This window comes from Medicago sativa, chromosome 1 (genome assembly GCF_051527215.1).
Source record: "Medicago sativa cultivar Bolivia chromosome 1, Bolivia_mono, whole genome shotgun sequence".
In the NCBI taxonomy this organism is placed as follows: domain Eukaryota; kingdom Viridiplantae; phylum Streptophyta; class Magnoliopsida; order Fabales; family Fabaceae; genus Medicago; species Medicago sativa.
Genome location: NC_140749.1, coordinates 35,540,857 through 35,561,079, shown reverse-complemented (window position 1 = coordinate 35,561,079; position 20,223 = coordinate 35,540,857). Strand labels below are relative to the sequence as shown.

The following is a 20,223-nucleotide window of genomic DNA, read 5'->3' as shown; positions in this document are numbered from 1 at the left end:
AGAAGATGTAAAAATAATATCCTTTAGTTTCCTAAGAATAGTTACACAATTATACATTCATTAAATTCGAAGTTCAGTTTATCAAATAAACCATATAACCTGAAATTATCATAAAGTCAAAACTAGGTACTCTTACCTCCATATCTAATATGGTGTCTTTATGATTACTTAATTGGAACTTTGTTGTGGGTGAAGAATAACTGTAATTTAATTAATTTCAAGAGTCATTGAGTTATAATCAAACTATTTTAGATCAAGTCATGTCAAACATGAAACGATATAAATAATTATACTCATTAATCAAGCATTTACCATCACGACTTACTCGTATAGTCTTTATACTTTTCAAACTTATTCCTTTTACTTCGTTGTTAAAATCTTTGAACAATTTCAAAGTCTTCTTGAATCGTGTCAAATACACTTTTCTTCTCTACTAAATGATTTAGTAATGTTAGATGAAATAATAGAAACAATATCTAGCAAATTATGTTTAGTTCTCCATATACATCTCATATGTATATAAACTCAAATAAATTACGTGCCCTTTCACCTTTGTTGGTGACCGGTGTACTAATCTATTTTGAAAAGTGGGGCTCACATCCTTCAAATGATATAAAATCAAATGAGTCCAATAGTCCATATCCATGGATTTTGGAAATGTGAATCACACTTGTTTGTACTAAACGTTGATGCCAATAATCTACAAAAGTTTCAAATCTCATTTGATCCTCTTTTCGCATAAGTTATAGACCAGCTTATCAAGATCATGGAACTCAAATCCATTATTTGATCAGCGCATTGTATAGAAAACATTATTAGGAAAATAGGACAATATTTGTCTATCATTCAACTACATAATCCTTCTCTTGTCAATACAAGATTTATGATTTAATGTTTCTATTTTATATGGAATTTAATAACAATTATTTGGTTCCATATCAAGTTAAGTTTAAGTCCAAGCATAAGCTCATATAGTCAATGAAACAATTTGTTTCATTCTAGACGTAAGTGGACTTCACTTATAGTTAATCTCCCGCTAATTTAGAACTCTCTATATTTCAACAAATATGAGACTCATCATCAAATATCATATACTTATGATGTAGAAGCAGAAATTTAACTTTCTATAACTATATGGGTAGATAAGAAGTCTTACTTCTATTTTGACTCTTTCAAAACATTAACGGTTTTTCTCATTCTTAAGAACAATTCTTAATTTTGTACCAATTCAGAAACTCCTTTCTGAAGATTTTGTTCTTCATAAGAACATTTAACAGTATAATAAAATTATATATGCTAAAGAAATTCTAAATACAGAAAATAAATAAAATAAATGTATCATGATTTAAAACATATTTAAATAGGTCTTTAATTAAATACGCTCCCACTATTTTACTCAAATCAAATGACATTCAAAACACTTGATTCGGAAAATCCCGTTGGAAGATTTTCTAGTGGGTTGAAATCCATATTTCACCTTGCTTTTAGTCAACGGGGGCTGTACTCAAAACTCAGTTATTTAGGTAGGAACTCCTTCCAATTGTATCTCATACAACTTTCAAATCATTTGAGTGAATAACTCCTTACTCTAATCTATCATATAGATGTTCCCAAACATTGCTTCTAAATTTATTTTAATCTTATTAAAATTAATTTAGTTAAGTTAAACCCAAAAGAATAACACTTGGGTAAATTGGATTACCGCACCGCAACTTACTAGTATAGAAAGTGCACCTCGCGGAGGCGAAACCTACACATTTCGATATTAGTCTTGAAGGGTGTTAAACTTTTGGAAAGCATTAAACTTAATATTTTGAATTGAAGGATTTTTATTAAGTTTGATCTCACCTCACCACGGCTTATATATCATATATATTCGCACTCCAATCATAACATGCATAACGATTATACAATAATAAAAGTGACATGATTATGGCCATCCTAACGCTATGACTCTCTCAAGCCAATGAGAGAATCTAAACTAATCCTAGAAACGACCTTGCTTCTCCAAGCTTGACCTCCAGGACTATCCTAACGTAATGAGCCCTATTACTTCTTTGCATTCTATTTACATTACATATGAAAGAAACTCGTTTTACATACGAGGGAGTGGATGAGAAGAGAATGTACAATAGAGATATAAGAGAGAGGCACGACACGCAGGCCGTATTTTAATATCCAAAAGAAATAAAATAAAAGGACTAAGGCCATAATCATTCACATGATAATAATAACAAACACACTTTTATTATTATTAATTATACCTTATAATTAAATAAATTAAATTAAAATTCCACATATGAACGATTCACTTTGAATTAGCACTGTATTTTGCATCAACACTTGACGCGTTTCTGGTTACCCTAACCGTTTCGGCAAACCCTAATTCTGTCATAACAATCTGATCTTATTAAACAAGTACTCTGATTGTTTATTCACATATCATGATCGAGTCTAGGATGCTTCACCAGAGTACACAGAATCGGTTACGAAGCTCCATACGTCAGACCAATTAATATGAACAAATATCATCTGACTTATTTAAAATACAATCAAATCCAGTATATCACATATATCGTTGTTATACAAAATTTACCAATCATGCTTCTGTCGATATGTATAATCGAAAGGTTTGACGTTTCACCAGAAACGGTTTCTGAACCATCAAAGCAAATCGAAAAGCCATGGACATAAACATGATTGATATTATTATTAACTGCGTTTTATGATTGATTACCATATAATAAATAATAATAACTATTTATTATTATTTTAAACAATTTTAGAATCAATCAAGATTTGGAAATAATATTTTGACCGAGATATATGTCAAATAAAATTGATTCATATATAAGTATATATTCTTTTTGAAACTATTTTCAAAATCAATCGGGTCATAAATAAAATTAAATTATGCAAATTTCAGGACCAAATCTAAAAGATCATATCTCATATTGAAACCTTTTCAAAATCATGATTCTTTTAAATTAGAAACAAATTAGGATCGTTTATTACCTTTTCAAACTACTTTTGAAAGACAATCCAAAAGGTAGAATTTTTATTTACTTAATTATAGTAATATTGACACTCAATAATTATTATAATTAAATCTGCTTTATTTGGGTGACCACTTTGTTTCCAAAACAAATTATGGTGCTAAAGTTAAGCAAATATTTTATTACCAAATTCAAAGAATCATATTTGATATTGAAACTCTTTCAAAATCATATATTTTAAATTTACTACCTTACTCAAATTGAATAAATTAATTAAACATAAATATTTTCAAGGATTGTTTGTTTAGCATGAACAACCGGATCTATGATGCTTCACCAGATTCGGATATTGAAGCTCACTCTCACGAATTGTTCAAATTCACAACAATCTCTTTGAAAACAATTGATCGAATGATACAACCATAATAATACAACGCTTGTATAGTTAGGTATCCTAATACAACAATCAAACATCAATAGTTTTAACAATTGTTTGTTCAGTATGGACAACCGGATCTTTGATGCTTCACCAGAATCGGTATTCGAAGCTCAATCTCACGAGTTGACTACAAATTCACAATCAATTATATAAAACCTATTGAACGAATGATATCATCAATATATCACATATAATGATGTTGTATTAAAATCATATATCACATATATGATATTGATCAATCAATTTTAATTAATATTTAAATTTAAATAATAAAATATTAACACTTAATATTCTATTTTATTAACGGATTTGCATTCCAAATTAATTCCTTATAGAATATCAAAATATTAGCAAATCAAATATTTGCGAAAATATTATTATCTCTTAAAACAATTTTAAAAGATAATCTAATTTGATTTGTTTCCAATCATGTTCCCGTCGATATGTATAATCGATATGTCGATACTTCACCAGAAACGGTTTCTAAAACATCAAACAAATCGAAAAGCCATGCACAGAAAACATGATACGATGCCAATTTTAATTCTCTTTATTATTTAATTCCGATTCAAAATGTTTAATCATATTAAAACATAAAGCAGTAACAAAGCAATCCGATTCATGGTTTCGTAATTGGCTCTGATACCACTGAAGGAAAATCGAAAGATATCATACACAGCGGAAGAAGAAGAAGAAGAAGAAGAATTTCGATTTTCATTCCTTGGATCATTACGAAATTCAAACATGAATCAGTGATTTGATTGTTACCTTGAACTGTGGAATCTGAAAGCTGGAACTGGAAACTGGAATCTCGATCACAGCCAAGCAAGCAGCAAGCAGCAAAGCCTCTAGCAAGTCCACACGAACAGTGCTCCTCCAAAACTCGGTGCTAGCCAATGAATTGGGTGCAGAGAAGAAAGGGGTTGCTTCAAAACGTGTAACCTAAAACTTCAGCACCAGAGTTCTATTTATAGAACTTCTAGTGTGCTCTGCAAGTCATAAGTCACTATTGGGCTTCAGTAAGCCCAACAACGAGTTTAGTAATTTTGCTAACTAATTAGCGTTATTTACTAAACGCACCCCTTATATAAGTCATACTTATATATTTCTCTTTTGACTGTTCTTTGTATGTGACCCAATAGGTTCTAGTCACGTTGGCAATAATATTAAATCTAATATTTAATATTATAAACAATGAGCGGTATCTAGCAACACATCATTGCTACCCAAGTGACAAGAATGTCAAGTGATCTGACGAAACCTTTCCATGATAACACTCATGTGTATATTTACTCCTTTGTCTCGATATCTTCATTGATCCCAAGGCATAGTTATTGTCACCCTTGTATAGATCAATATTTATATTTCTTGATTCCAAAATATACTGAATAACGAATAAGTCCAATATCTTATATTGACTTAGTTCGGCATGGCCATGCAATTTTACAGTCATATTTCATCAAGAGGCCTAAAGATATATCTCCCGTTTATGAGGAGGGACAAATCCCATCTAGGACACTCATGTCCCTCAGCATGCTTCATCAAGTACCCATCAACCAACGTTATGGTTATCCTTTTACAAACAACGTTAGAATGGCAACAAAGCACTTGAGTCCACATCTAGGGATCATAGTGGTTTCAGGTCTAAGAGCGATATACACTATTATCATTGTGAGAATATCTTATGACAATTGCATAACTTACTATGTAGTATTCTCACGGCGGGTCAATCCAATATAAATATTACTCCTAATATTTATATCTATGTGAAGACTTGATAACTCTTTATCCATGATCTGTGAGATGTGATCATCAGTCTACCCACATAATAGTCTCTATGCTTTAATGATATCCCACTTCTCAATAAAGCTTGACTACAGATTCTTTTAGAATAGTTTCCTTATGTTTAACGGGGTCTCACAATTAAGTTATACTTAATGTTCCATTAAACGGACTAACTATTCTAGGGACTTTATTATTTTGAAACAAAACAAAATCAATAAAGAAACGCCTTATAATTTATATTTTCACAATATATATATATATATATATATATATATATATATATATTTATATCAATATCATGATACAAAGCCAAACCCAATCAATATAGATTGGCTATTAGGGCTTACTCCAACAATTGTTGCAAGCTTCGAAGGTGAAACTGTCGACCCAAAGGGTAAGCAGGAAATGGTTGAACCATTTAGGAGAGCAGTGAAAGAGAGGTTGTCTCTCCCTCCCATCAAAGAGAATCCTAACGAAGATAATGAATGGATTCAGAGTTCATGGATTCCGATCCGGACTTCGATGTCATATGCAACGTGGTTTCTAATTTGCCAGCAGAATATGAATATGGTATCGAAAGTCAAAGATTCGGAGGATGATTTCAACCCCGAAGACATGCAGAAATACCAACCCATGTGTTACTATGTAACGAATGATGGCTGTGAAAGTGAACGAAAAGCCACATCTTAGAAGCCTGATAGCTCTATGAAAAACCATCTTAAACCTTTGTTCATTCAAGCCAAAGTTGATGAGGTTAATATCAACAAAGTATTGGTTGATGGTGGTGTTGTTGTGAATTTGATGCCTTATCCTTACTTAAGAGGATTGGTAAATCCGACAAAGAGCTTAAGCCTCACAATATAATTCTCAGCAAAATTACAAAATTATTCCTATTCTCAAAATGACCAAAATACCCTTCTAACACCGAATTCTACAAATCCCAAACAAAAATACACACAGTGGCAAATAGTCACATAAGAGCACATATAACACACATAAATAAATAGTAAAATAAATCTAGTGAAAAATCGGGCTGTTACATTTACCAAGCAAGCCTAATGCATTGTGGGCCCCACATATGTCATGCGGCGACAGAAGACTTCGTACCAGGGGGCATTCTAGTGTGCAAATATACCGGTTGGCACTTGATCGTCTAGAGGTTGATGATGTCGTACGAAGACTATAGTGAGGTCCATCCACTTGAGGAGATCTATTATTATTATGGATGGGTGCTCTGCGGAAAGCGGAGGGTATAGAATCACTTGCCTGGGTGGGTTAAAAGGAAGTACGAGTTTGTGTAGAACATCGTTAGAGATCCAGCATATGTGCAGGTTATTCCTCCAGACCAGGTTGTACATGCATTCCTAGACTTCCGTGTGCATGCCATTTCTTAGGATCAGTGGGCGAGGTGGCAGATGATATATGGTAGTACACACCTGGATATGTGGTATGGTATGATCGAGTGTCTCACCCCAATATTATGCCACCTATTGATGGATCTCCTCCTAGGCCAGCGAATCAAGAGCAGATTATTATACAGTAGCATACCATATATATGCCAAACTCATTAGAGATTATTAGGTACTGCGTTCACATTGCAGATGAGGCATTGGCCCAGGATTTGACAAGGGAAGAGATAATGGAGGCCTTGATACAAATTAGTGGTACGAGGCAGCCAGCCTTGACATATTATATCAGCAAGACACGGAGGCAGATGCTGAGGGGTGGCCGTTGATTATTTTTATTTCTTTTTAGGACTTATTGACTTGGATGTAACCTTATAACATTTTGGTACTTATGCATTTTGACTTAGATCTAATTTAATGACATTTGGTATTTATCTGATTTATTATGTTAACTTTAATGTCTTGGTTTTATAATTTAATTGAATGAATGTATGTTTGATGAGAAAATGATTGAAAGAATGTATATTTGAATCTATATAAGAAAAATGCATGTTTGTGAAATTGATTCAGCTCATGCCTCTACCTTCAGGGCGCAACTGCAGTTGTGCCAGTAGTAGTTAACTGCAGTTGGGGGCTAATTTGTGTGGATTTTGGTCCACCAATAGTTTATGTTGTCCACAATCCACAAAAATATCTATAAATAGGCAGTGGTTGTTGTTTCTCATTTCATTTTCCGTGAACTCAACATACAACTACAAAAATTTCTTGGGCGGATCTAACCACGATGTTGGTTATAAGATTTGTGGTAATGGAGGGAAGATATCCCAACATCATTGTTATGAACACCATCCTTTTTATCACCACTTATCTTAAAAACTTAACAAACAACCGTGAAAAAGTTATGCGCTAGATCTAAACACGAAGAGGTTCTTATGAGCTAGATTTTGCTAGTCTACCATTACTAATATAAAAATATGTTAGTTGAGAGGCCAACATGATCTAGCTCAAAAACACTATCTTCGAAAATCTTTATCATGTATGGTTAGATTGGTTGATTTGTATAAGTTTGAGAGTTAAGGTGGTTTTAAGAAGCCAAAGAATAACAGTAGTTAGCTTCAGTTGATCCAACTGCAGTTAACTACCGTTGTACCAGCGTTGGTTAACTACCGTTGGAAAGATCGAATGGTAATTAACGACCGTTGGGGTAATTGCGTCATTTCATTGTGCTTTTAAGCAAGTGAGAAAAGCAATTTTATTTGGATTGAAGAGGTTCCAAGCCCACTTAAATTTAAAGATATTTGAATTAATAAAATTCCAGTTTTTTTTTAAATAAATCAAAATCAAAATAATTTTAACCAAAATTTTTTCAAAAATTACTGTTCATAATTTACGCATATTAGTGCAATAAAAATAGTCCCTTTCGGGAGGATTTTGGGCTGGCTTTTTTGTTATTCCAATTTTACGCTTAAACAAATTTTCTTATAACAATGTTATATTGTTGGTGTTATTAAAAAAGATAATAACATTTATTATATTATTGTTGTCATTGAAAGAGATAAATATGGTTTGTTGAGTTTGTTACATTTGAAAGTCACAATTATCTATATTTATACTTATAACTTTAATATATATATATATATATATATATATATATATATATATATATATATATATATAATATCGTTTGTAATTTACACGCAAAGTTCTATAAAATATCGTAGATAATCTACACATGTTAGCGCAATAAAAAGAGCGGAAAGACGGACACGTGAGTATTATTCTTTTCGCTAGTAGTAGTAGTAGTAGTAGTAGTAGTAGTAGTAGTAGTAATAATAATAATAATAATAATAATAATCTATACTATATATAAAGAAAATAGCCTCTTTCGACTCTTTTGGACGGACTTTTTCTCCTTCCAAAATTATCGTCAACTTTCAATACAAATAACACATATAACAAATAGATAAGAGTGTTAGCCTGCAATTTCGACATGTTCATTTAATATGGTCAACATCTAGTTGACTTTTATCTTTGCAGGAATTGAAGTCCGCCTCATTTCAAATTGAGGGTTTCAACGAGAAACAAGCCTTGCGTGAAGGGTTCAGGGTTCGACAAGACTAGGTCAGGGGCGCGATGCCCTCGAAGTCAAGCAAAAGCAATCGAAGCGGGATGATTCAAATCCAAGCCAAAGATGGTTTCCTCAAGTGGGAACATGGAGACAAGCGGTTGTCCAAGATGGAAAAAGTGCTGATCATGGGACTAGGCTTTTACCAGATATTTTTTTTATGTATAAATAGGAGTTTCCAAATCGGAAAACAGGTTGCAAATCATTTATAGAAATTCTACAACACTCAAACTACCAGCGCATAGGGAAACGAGTTCTACAGAATGTATGTAAATTGATTTGTCGGACCATTTTACTTTTATGCCATTCATTTTACCTCTCCTTTAAGTTTATGCGTTTAAACTTTTACCTTTATGCATGTCTTTACAAATATGTCGAGAGACAGTGCTCTTTTTTAAACTCTAAAACCCATCTTGCTCTCTAAGTAACTTGAGTGCATTTCGTGGCCTTTTTCAAACTGCTTTTCTCAAAACCTTTGCACAACATGTCCTGTGATTTCTAGTTCGGTCCCCGCTTGTAATAATCAGAACTAGCCCGTTGTTTGCCAAAAACATCGATAAACAAATTGGCACGCCCAGTGGGACCCTCTTTGTGCAATTGATTTTCAAAACTTTTCTAAAAAAAAAAAACTTGTTTTCAAAAATCTTTTTCAAAACTCATCTCCTTGAGAGATCTGTTTTTATGATTTTGTTACTATTTTCGGGTAACTTGATTGCTAAAAACACCAAGTTGTTTGTGTATGCATTTGAGAAATGGTAAATCTATGGCTCGTGCCAATTCTACCTCTTCACAATTATCTTCACAAGCACCATCTTTACAAGCGATTTCTCCGTCAGGAGATTTAAACGTGTCAACCGCCGTGGGAAACGGGAGTAACCGCTCCCTCAACTGTTTCCACATCCACACCAATGACACGAAGAGAAATGGGAACCTTTGTGCCCCCACTAACTGCTGTTATTCCTTTGTCCACCTGTGTCCCAAGTTCTCCTCTTCCTTCAGTCAGGCTCAGGCTTGATGATAGAAATGTAAGTATGCAGAACCTTTCTAGGGAACAACCGTATGGTATGCCAACTTCGATGATGGCGAACATACAAAATAGTGCGCCCACATTTGCAGGCCAAACAAATCCTTTCACAATTCACAACGCACATAGACCTTCAAATTCTAGCGTTTTTGGTCAAAACTCTCTACCAGCCTTAACTACTGATTCGATGAGATCTTTAAGGCAACAAATTGATGAGAGTAATCACGAAATGGTTAATTTATTAACACAACAAATTGGTACAATGTTTAATCCTTTGATACAGGACACAAACCGTAGTTACCAAGCCCTAGCCACACAAATGAGGAGAATAACAGATATTTTTGCTCCTCCACAACCTATTCGTCAACTGATTCCACAAGTGCAAAACTTACAACCATTACGGTTGATCGAACCAATGGTTCATAGGCCACAACCTTTGCCTCAACTTAATTCGGTCGAACCAGTTGCTCAAGTCCAACTTGAAGTGGTCTTAGTAAATAGGAATCATAATGCATATGAAGTTGTTAGAAATGTCCAACAACAGAACATAGGAGCACACAACAATATAGCCAATTTGGTCGAAAACATAATGACTCAAAATGGTTTGAATATTGGCCTACATATGCCAAATCTTGTTTCTCCTTTGTCGGATTTGGTATTGCAATCTGAACTTCCTAGGGGTTACAAGATTCCTAAGTTCACTAAGTTTGTAAGAGATACCAGTGAGTCCACTATCGAACATATTGCGCGATATTTGACAGAGACAGGATATCTAGCAAATGATGAGAATTTAAGGTTGAAATACTTTCCAAATTCTCTAACAAAGAATGCCTTTACGTGGTTTACCACACTTGCACCACATTCGATTCAACATTGGACTCAATTAGAAAGGCTATTCCATGAACAATTTTACATGGGCCAATCTAATATAAGTCTAAAAGAATTGGCGAGTGTCATGAGAAAACTTTCTGAATCAATTGATGATTATCTCAAGAGATTCAGAATGTTAAAGGAAAGATGTTTCACTCAAGTGCCTGAACATGAGTTAGTCGAAATGGCCGCTGGTTGCCTAGATTATTCCATCAGGAAAAAGTTAGACACTCAACACTTGAGAGATATGGCTCAATTGGCCGATAGACTTCGACATGTGGAAAGACTCAGGGCTGAAAAAGCCAGAACTCAGAAATGTCACAAAAAAGAAAATGTTGCTTATGTTGAGTCAAACGAAAGCGACCAAGAATTCGACATAGCCTTTGGTGATGTCGAAAGAGGCGAGGTTAACATTGCCGAATTAAAACTAGGGCCTCCTTATACGTGCAAATCGTTTAGGCCCTCAGATGGGAGAAATCCTGTCGAATTGAGCAATGAAAAATATGTTCCTAAAACCTATACGTTAGACGTAACCAAATGTGACGAGATCTTCGATGTTTTAGTCGATGACGGTCAAGTGGTAGTTCTTAAGGATTTAAAAATCGCAACATTAAAGCAACGTAAGAAAAGAGGTTTTCGCAAATACCATAATTATTTGGGACATAACACCCCACGTTGTTCCCTTTTCTGGGATTTGGTTCAGAAAGGTCTCAATGAAGGCAGGCTAAAGTTTTGAGACAAGCCAAAGCCTCAGATACAAGTAGACTCTGATCCTTTGAAAGACATGGATATGATGTACACTGAAATTGAAGGTTGCAACATGGTCGAATCTATTGTTGATGTTGTCAAAAAGTTAGCTGTCGAAGCAGAGGTAGAAGCAAAAGTTGATGTTGCAGAATGTCAAAAGGTGGACATTACCAAGGATCCACAAAGCGTTGAAGAGACTATCATCGAGCCTCTATTCTACAAGTAAATGAAGACAGCCTATCCTACAGCTGAAGAAGAATTGATTAATTTCCTCAATCGATGCAAGCTGAAGAATTCTAAGGTAATGTTATGCCCCAGATGTAGTGTTGTATTCGACAAAGAGGCTACTAAAAGCCTTGAAAGTGTCATTCCAAAACCTAAGAAAAGAGGAAAATGGTCCGGTGATCATAGACCAAAGTTCTCTTTTACTAAGAGTTATATTCCTTTCAGCAATAACTCTTCAACCACAAATTATGTCAACAAAAATGGTAAGGGAAATTTTTTTGGTCCCCATGCTAATGCACCTACTCAAAAATGGGTTCGTTCGACTCATAAAAATGTGAAGCATGGAAAGAACAATGTAGTGAAAGGAAGCACCAGTACCGTTGTTAACAAAAATGGTGCTAACTCTGATTCGAAAGGATCAGGAAAGTACGCTTACAACAATAATTGCAAAGGGAAGAACCCTATGACAAGGACTCAATGGAGAAGGTACCGGAGATCCAAGAAAGGTATTGTTGCAAGCTTCGAAGGTGAAACTGTCAACCCAAAGGGTAAGCAGGAAATGGTTGAACCATTTAGGAGAGCAGTGAAAGGGAGGTTGTCTCTCCCTCCCATCAAAGAGAATCCTAACGAAGATAATGAATTGATTCAGAGTTCATGGATTCCGATCCGGACTTCGATGTCATATGCAATGTGGTTTCTATTTTGCCAGCAGAATATGATATGGTATCGGAAGTTGAAGCTTCGGAGGATGATTTCAACCTCGAAGATATGCAGAAATACCAACCCATGTGTTACTATGTAACTAATGATGGCTGTGAAAGTGAACGAAAAGCCACATCTGAGAAGCCTGATAGCTCTATGAAAAACCATCTTAAACCTTTGTTCATTCAAGCCAAAGTTGATGAGGTTAATATCAACAAAGTATTTGTTGATGGTGGTGTTGCTGTGAATTTGATGCCTTATCCTTACTTAAGAGGATTGGTAAATCCGACAAAGAGCTTAAGCCTCACAATATAATTCTATCGAATTATGAAGGTAAAGCTGGTCATTCCCTTGGCTCTCTCCAAGTGAATCTAACTGTAGGAACTGTGGTCAGATCAACTTTGTTCATGGTAGTCCCGTCGAAGGCAAACTTCAACTTTCTATTGGGAAGAGAATGGATTCATGGGATAGGTGTTGTTCCTTCAACCATGCATCAAAGAATCTCGATATGGAGACATGATGGTACAGTCGAAAACATTGATGCTGACAAAAGCTATTTTCTTGCTGAAGTCAATCAAATTACAAGGAACACTTTCGACAAGAGTTTAGTGAATATAGCTCCATGTTCATCTGCAGAGTCTGTTCGCGCTGACCAATCAGATGCAAGTTCTGTAAGGCTTCACCCGACTCATGGCTTCATATGGGAAAGGGAGACCCCCGACACAGAACCTAATGTGGAGGATTTGAATTCTCTAACCTTAGGGAATGATGAAGGTAACATCTAATCAAAGTGCTTGGAATAAAATTACGGCTTACTTGGCTGAAAATGAAATCAAGAAAGCCCTAGAGGCTCGGTTGTAGCAAAAGATGGTTAAAAAAACCATTTAGGAAATATACTATCGAAACACTTAGAGAAAAGCCTGAGAAAATAATGGTTGATTGGCCATAAATTTGAATGTATCTTTGTTAAGGAGGTTATATTGTTCCTTATTGTAATTCAAATGGTGAAATTCGGCATTAGTTGTCGTGAGATCCAAAGTTTTGGGATAGGAACCAAAAGGAGTAATAGAAATCAATATTGATGTACTTCTTATTCAAGACCTTTCGACAAAATTGTCAATGACAAAACCTGTGGGGGTAAGGAACTATATTTTTAGATTTTTGTTACGAATTTTGGTATGTTTTCAATCTCTATTGCACATTTTACTATCTTAAAAGTTTATCTTAATTTTTTTTTGGCATTTACCATTTGTCAAGAGAACTAGTTTTGTTTTTATAATGTGTTCGAAATAAAAGGCACATATTGGAAAATATAAGCATGTCGTGTGAAAACAAAACTAGCACAAAGATTCAATTTCGACAGAAAGAAACATACGGCTTTGTTATAGAAAAGCAATGCAAACATTGCCGAAATGGTACAAAATTGGACATTGTTATGTTACAAGATAATGCATAACAACACCAAACGAGAGGAATATAAATAAAATTGGCATGGTTTTAGATAAACAAGAGTTTGGCCACATGAAAACGCTGAAAACAAAGGTTTTCCCGGGGAAAAAGCCATCTAATGAGCCAAAGTACAATGTTTGAAAAGCAAACTATGTACAACCCTATATACCTACTACCATAGAAAGTCAAGATCCAGAAAGCGGAAATGTCGAAGAAACCAAGCGAGTTCGAGGTCGAGGCGACATGTAAGACAGAAACCCGTTGTGGGATAGTCCTCATCTAAACCTGGAAGAGGTGAAACGGTGTTGCAAATCCTTCTGATCCCGTCACAAATCTGGTGAGGAGGGCAAGAGAATTGGTATTTCCAAACCCGGGAGCATCAACCGAAAACAGAGAGAATTCCAAGCAAAATGCGGATCCGCCGTATTCAAGATAACATTTCTGCAGTTCGCAAGTTGTCAGCACTCAGCAGATGAAAAGGTCCTAGAATGTCGAAGAGATATGATAGTCGGGAAGTTTGTCTCTGGCCAGGATTTCCAGCATGAGGTTAAAATATGTAGCCCCATCAGAACCATGTTTCATTGCCTTCGCCAAAATTTGTTTCATTTTGTCCAAATCAGGACGAATTTGGTGAAGCATGAAAGCAGCTAATGCCACACTAAAGAACTCATGTCCACTGCTAGATAGTCGTCGCACAAACCAGTGTTTTCCTGCACAGGACATGGGATCAACGATGTACCACAAACAGTTTCTGTTCAGCGCCCTAAATGCTGCTTTTTTATTGGCAATTTGGCGATGGAGTTTAGATGTTGCACTGAAACTTAAAAGATCATGGACTCCAAAAGCAGCAACTTTTTTGGTAATAACCATGAGGAGGTCGTTTGGGAGTTTTTCCATTTTTTAGAGAAAAGAAAGCTTTATGAAAAACGAGCGTGAATGTCGTAAAGCAGAGATGGAAAGACGCTCTATAAACAGAGCAAAAGGGTTTTATAGAAGGAAACAAACCGTCATGAGATTGAGGGAAGAGGTAGTTTCTAAAACAGTACCTCAATGTCCATGGACTACTTGAAAAATGGTACCTTAATGGCGCGTTAAAATGCCACCTAGGAGTTTTGAGTGAAGGCTCGTCGATGCGTTAGCATATGCCTGGAAAAAGGGGCCCACTAAGACTCAGAGAGTGTGTTTGCCGTTAGTGTGTTGTTATGCTCTGAAGTATTCGAGTATTTTCAAAAATGCCGATCTTCTCCTTTTCTGTGAGTTTTTTAGTCGAAAATGGCATTTTTTGGGGGCATTTTGTTAGCCTGCAATTTCGACAGGCTCATTTAATATGGTCAACATCTAGTTGACTTTTATCTTTGGAGGAATCGAAGGTCGCCTCATTTCAAATCGAGGGTTTCGACGAGACACAAGCCTAGCGTGAAGGGTTCAGGGTTCGACAGGATCTGGTCAGAGGCACGATGTCGTAGAAGTCAAGCAAAAGCAATTGAAGCGGGAAGATTCAAATCCAAGCCAAAGACGGTTTCCTCAAGTATTAAAACAAAATATAACAAAATGTATATGTCCGATGTTTTTTCTTATCATTTTAAAAAGATAATGGATAAGAGTAAATTCAAATATTAAAAAAGTGTAACAAACAAAATATTTATTTTTTGGTTACCACGCAAAATATATCGCCTAACAAACACGATATGAGTATATGTCAATTTTTTTCCTTTATCCTTAAAAAATAGTGTAACAAACTAGATCAAGTATATATATACTACATATAAAGAAAATAGGAGATTTTGGACTGACTTTTTCATTATCACGATTATACCCTTTAACATCTTTCCTATAATAATAATTATTATTATTATTATTATTATTATTGTTGGTGCAATTAAGAAGATAAAAATTTATACTATATTTTTTGTTATATTGTCGATGTCAATCAAATAGATAAACATAATTAGTTTGGTTTGTTATAATTTGAAAGTAACAAGCATTTATATTTATACTTTTCATCGAAATCAAATTTCATAAAAAACATCGTTCATAATTTTCAAACATTAGCGCAATAAAAAGAACGGAAAGACAGACACGTGACTGTCCGTCTTTTTGCTTGCTGATGATAATAATAATAATAATAATAATAATAATAATAATAATAATAATAATAATAATAATAATAATAATAATAATAATAATAATAATAATAATAATAATAATAATAATATAATAATAATAATAAAATTTCTCATTAATATAAAGAGATACACCAAACCCATTCCATTATTCAAAACATCCATGTAACTTCATATTCATTCAATGCGTGCGTATATAAATTGAACTTGATCCCTACTTTTATATTTTGAAATATGAAATTAAAATTTGCAAGAAATGAAACTTAATTAGCAACCCATTACTTTGTTGGCTTTATTAGTTTTCTCCACCACAGTTCCATCATTACCAGCAAGTGCTCTATACTTATCCCTCCTAGTAAAGCTAGTACATTCATAAGACAAAGTTGAAGCTACCACCCTTTGTATATAATTTGCCACTTCATGACTTGTCTTTCCCGAACCACAAGTCAACTCTTTAGGCAACTTATTCAAGAATGTAACTTCATAAACAGGACTAGGGTTCATAAAAAAGTAAAAAGGATCCATTCCTTTCCACCCTCTAGCTGTGGTTCCATGAAACATACTCATTCTATTAACCATAGCCACCGGTACAAGCTCATCGGTTAACTCGGCAAACAAAGCTGAAAACCTAAGAAGAAAAGGTTCTCTACAAGTTGTTCCTTCAGGGCATATAGCCAAGTCACCTTCTTGCAAGAGTTTCTTGATCATGGCAGCATCTGTGGCGCGGTCACGGCTAAGCCTAACAGTTTTAATCGGTGAAATGATCTCCGAGAGACGGGAAACCGAGTAGGTAACGGCTGGAATAGCGCGGCCGAGGGCGGTGGATAGGAAGATAGGGTCAAGTAGGGTTCTGTGGGAGCAAATGAAGAGAACTCCAGATTGGTGATTCGTTTTGGATGTTTCAACTGGAGGTGGTGGTGTACCCTTAACAATGACACGAACACCAAGTGCTTTGAAGGCACAATAGACCATTTTCATTGGTAGGAGTGAACCTGCAGCTATTCTTAAACATGCTAAAGGGAAACCAATAGGGATCCATAGAATTATGAGTAAAGCCATTAAAGGTGTTGGTTTTTGAACTAGCCTTCCATCATGGAAGATTATGGGTTTTGGAAGTTTGTCACTTGTCACTGTTGTTACTTTTGGCTTTGCTGGTACTATGTAACCCTCCTGCATGAGTAAACAAATTAAACTAATTAGCCACAACTATGTATATTTTTGAATTTTTTTTTTTGAGAGATGTATATTTTTGATTTGATGTGCTTAGTTTTTAATTGTATCTTTGGAATATACTTTCTCCCTTAGTTCCTTTTTTTTGGCGTCTACAAAGAACACCAAAAATATTGTTATATTTGATGAGACTATTTGTTTTTTTCCCCTACAATACAGTTGACTATTTATTTTCTTATTCAATCTATTTTTTTTCTCTATGATAAATATGTAAGGGTAGTTTTGACAAATCAATAGCAAATATTGCATTAAATTTGAAAAAGAAAACTGTGAGAAAATATAAATTATATACACTAGAGCAAAATATTTAATTGGAGACAAAAATTAGATAGAAAAAGCATAAATTATATGTCTTATAACGATTAAAAATAGTGACAAAATTAAAAACAAATTTCATCTTTAATCGATATTTTTTTTATATTTAATCATTTTAAAAGAAATTTTAATTTTGAATTAGCTTTGCCTATACCGAACCCCAATCAAAGTTCACATACTAAAGAATTCTCTTGATAAATTTTCTTATTTACAGATATTAATAAAGAAGAATTCAATCGTAAAACCAAAAGGATGATTTTGTTGATTTAGAAAAAACCTTGTTTTATTGATTAACAAAAAGAATATAGTTTGATTATTTATTTTTTTTTAAGGATGGAAATATAGTTTTATTAATATTGTTCAAAAAAAAATAATAGTTTTATTAATATTACCTTGCACAAAGCCATGAAAGGAGCATCAGTGACTCTATCACCAAGTCCAATATCAGGCTTTTCATCACCAAAAGTTTTCTTAAGAACTTGAGCTTTCTTATCTCCAACAAGTATTCCAGGTTTACAAATCAACCCAGTAGCCCTTCCCTTATAACTAGCAATCTCAGTTCCCAAAACCATATCAGCTCCCAAAAATTCTTTCAAAAACGGCTCCACCATGATCCTCGGATTCGCAGTGAGAACACAACGTTTCCCACACGACGAAAACACGCGCCATGTCTCAGGGTGAAGGTCAGATGAATAGAATTTTGGAAGAACAGCTCTTGCAACTGATTCTATGCTTGAAAGTTTCATTCCTGCCATCGACGCGAAGACAAGGACTTGAATTCCGGCTGATTCCGAGATGAAATAGTAGAGAATCGCGGCGATTGGGGAAGCTAGGAGATAGATGAGAAGTCTAAGAACACCACCAACTTCAAAGGCTATAAGAGCAAAATATGGAAAGGAACTACGACCTATTAGTAAGGTTCCATCCATGTCTGCTACTACTGTGTGTTTTTCTCTACCAATTGAGGTGCATTTGTTCACTGTTGGAAAGGTTGAAGATGCCATGGTGATGATGGTGATTTCTTCTTTGTAACAAAGATACACTCTCTCTTTTTACAAGAACATGGGTGCATGTTTTTGTGTGAAGTTGTTGTGTTTATATATACATACACATGCAAGAAGAATTGTGTAGGTGGAATATATTTTTGTTTATTTCTTTTTCATTGAAATTAAATAGGTATAAATAAGACGTAATTTAAAAAAAAAAAACAAAAAAGAATTATTTTGATACATCCAAGTTTGAGATATCTCCGCGACAGTTACCTAAGCAACTATGTTTTGTTTTCGATTGAACGTCCTATGTTTTGTTTTAACGGCAAAATTTATTAATAACTAAAGCCTTGCATATGACGAACACGGAACAATAAGACAGAAACTACAAAGCAAAATGTGTTGTATATAGACGGAATATTCCAAAAGAAATGTATATAACGTACATCTTAAACACCAATAAAAAACAAACCTCCGAAACTAAATCAACATCAACACCAAACTACACCCCTACAAACGAAACATACCCTAACAGTTGAGCCAATGATATAGACTAATCACTCGAACTAGGGAGGACCACAATACATATCAAAATTCTTATTCAAAGAGATTTAATTTCAAAATTGAATTCAAAACCAAAAATTTCATTAAATTGCAACTCTTGCTATATCATCCTAGTATTTCAGGAGTACATTAGGTGTATTTGACATTGACCCAATGAGAGATCGTGACTGCAATTTTTTGTAGTTAGGTGTCTCTTGCATTCACATTGTACACTCGTACGATCATTATGGCACAGTGGCACAGATCAAACCGAACTTTAAAAAAAAAAAAACATGCTTTAAAATTTTAATTACTCGCTTATAATTGAGTCGTCCGATTACTTATCGGGCGACGTCGAATTGCAAATTGTGTAATGGAGAAAATCTAAATTTAAATTTTAGGTACAACCTATAATCATTAAAATATATTTATATGTATTTAAAACTTGTCACATAAAATTGATGTAATTATATCATTCTTTTATTTTATATGTCTCCTTCTTTACATAAAAGCAAGATAGGGATTAGTCTTATATATATATATATATATATATATATATATATATATATATATATATATATATATATATATATATATATATATATATATCAAGGATTACTTACACATGAATAGAAGAAAAGTGAGTAACAAGTTGTGTCGTTAGGCCTCTTTAGATGGTAAAATCAATTTTCGTAAACACAACATTAATGGACCTATGTGACATAATATTGATATGTGTGACCCTTTGAACTATATATAGGAGGTCAACAACCTCTGACGCTAAGAAGTCGAAAATATCAAAAGCAAATAGTATAAAACACATGTTGATTATCAGAACACGTTTTCTCATGTTAGATCGCTTTGATTAACACAGTTTTTAGGGCTGCCTCTCCTAAAATGGCCACTTTACTAATTATTGTCTCATTATTTATTTTAAGCCTCTTATTTTGACTTGGGAAAACACGGTTCATGTACAAGACAAATTTGGGTTTGGTATAAGTGTACGATGACATTAATGCATGGTGGCTCGGTGATTTCCAAAAGGAATTGACATATACATACCCTACGATGTAACCGATGCTGTTTGTTGTGTTTTTAGAAAATGTGCTAAGCATTAGTATTATCCGTCAAAATTTGTCTTCCCATGTATGTATGTACTTCTAAGATCTTGGTTATTATTGTTATTGTACTATTTATTTCTTGTGCTATGCTATTTTTCTATACAGAATGAGATAAAATTCTACAACAATTGTGG

General features: G+C 34.2%; 1 protein-coding gene across 2 annotated transcripts in view; it reads right to left on the bottom strand.

Annotated features, from left to right (window-relative positions):
• LOC146954600 (glycerol-3-phosphate acyltransferase RAM2) overlaps positions 1-18,569 on the bottom strand; it is a 49,318-nt gene extending 30,749 nt beyond the window's left edge. Inside the window, exons 1-2 of one of the 2 annotated variants that reach the window (XM_085717229.1) lie at positions 17,829-18,536; positions 15,984-17,061 (exon numbers count right to left, since the gene is read on the bottom strand). In XM_085717229.1, the coding sequence (XP_085573355.1) occupies positions 16,159-17,061; positions 17,829-18,440 (1,515 nt within the window). In that variant the 5' untranslated portion in view covers positions 18,441-18,536 and the 3' untranslated portion in view covers positions 15,984-16,158. Of the gene's footprint in view, positions 1-15,983; positions 17,062-17,828 lie in introns of those variants that run through there. The other variant, XM_085717234.1, reaches the window with a different exon arrangement.
• Positions 18,570-20,223: the final 1,654 nt, after the last annotated feature.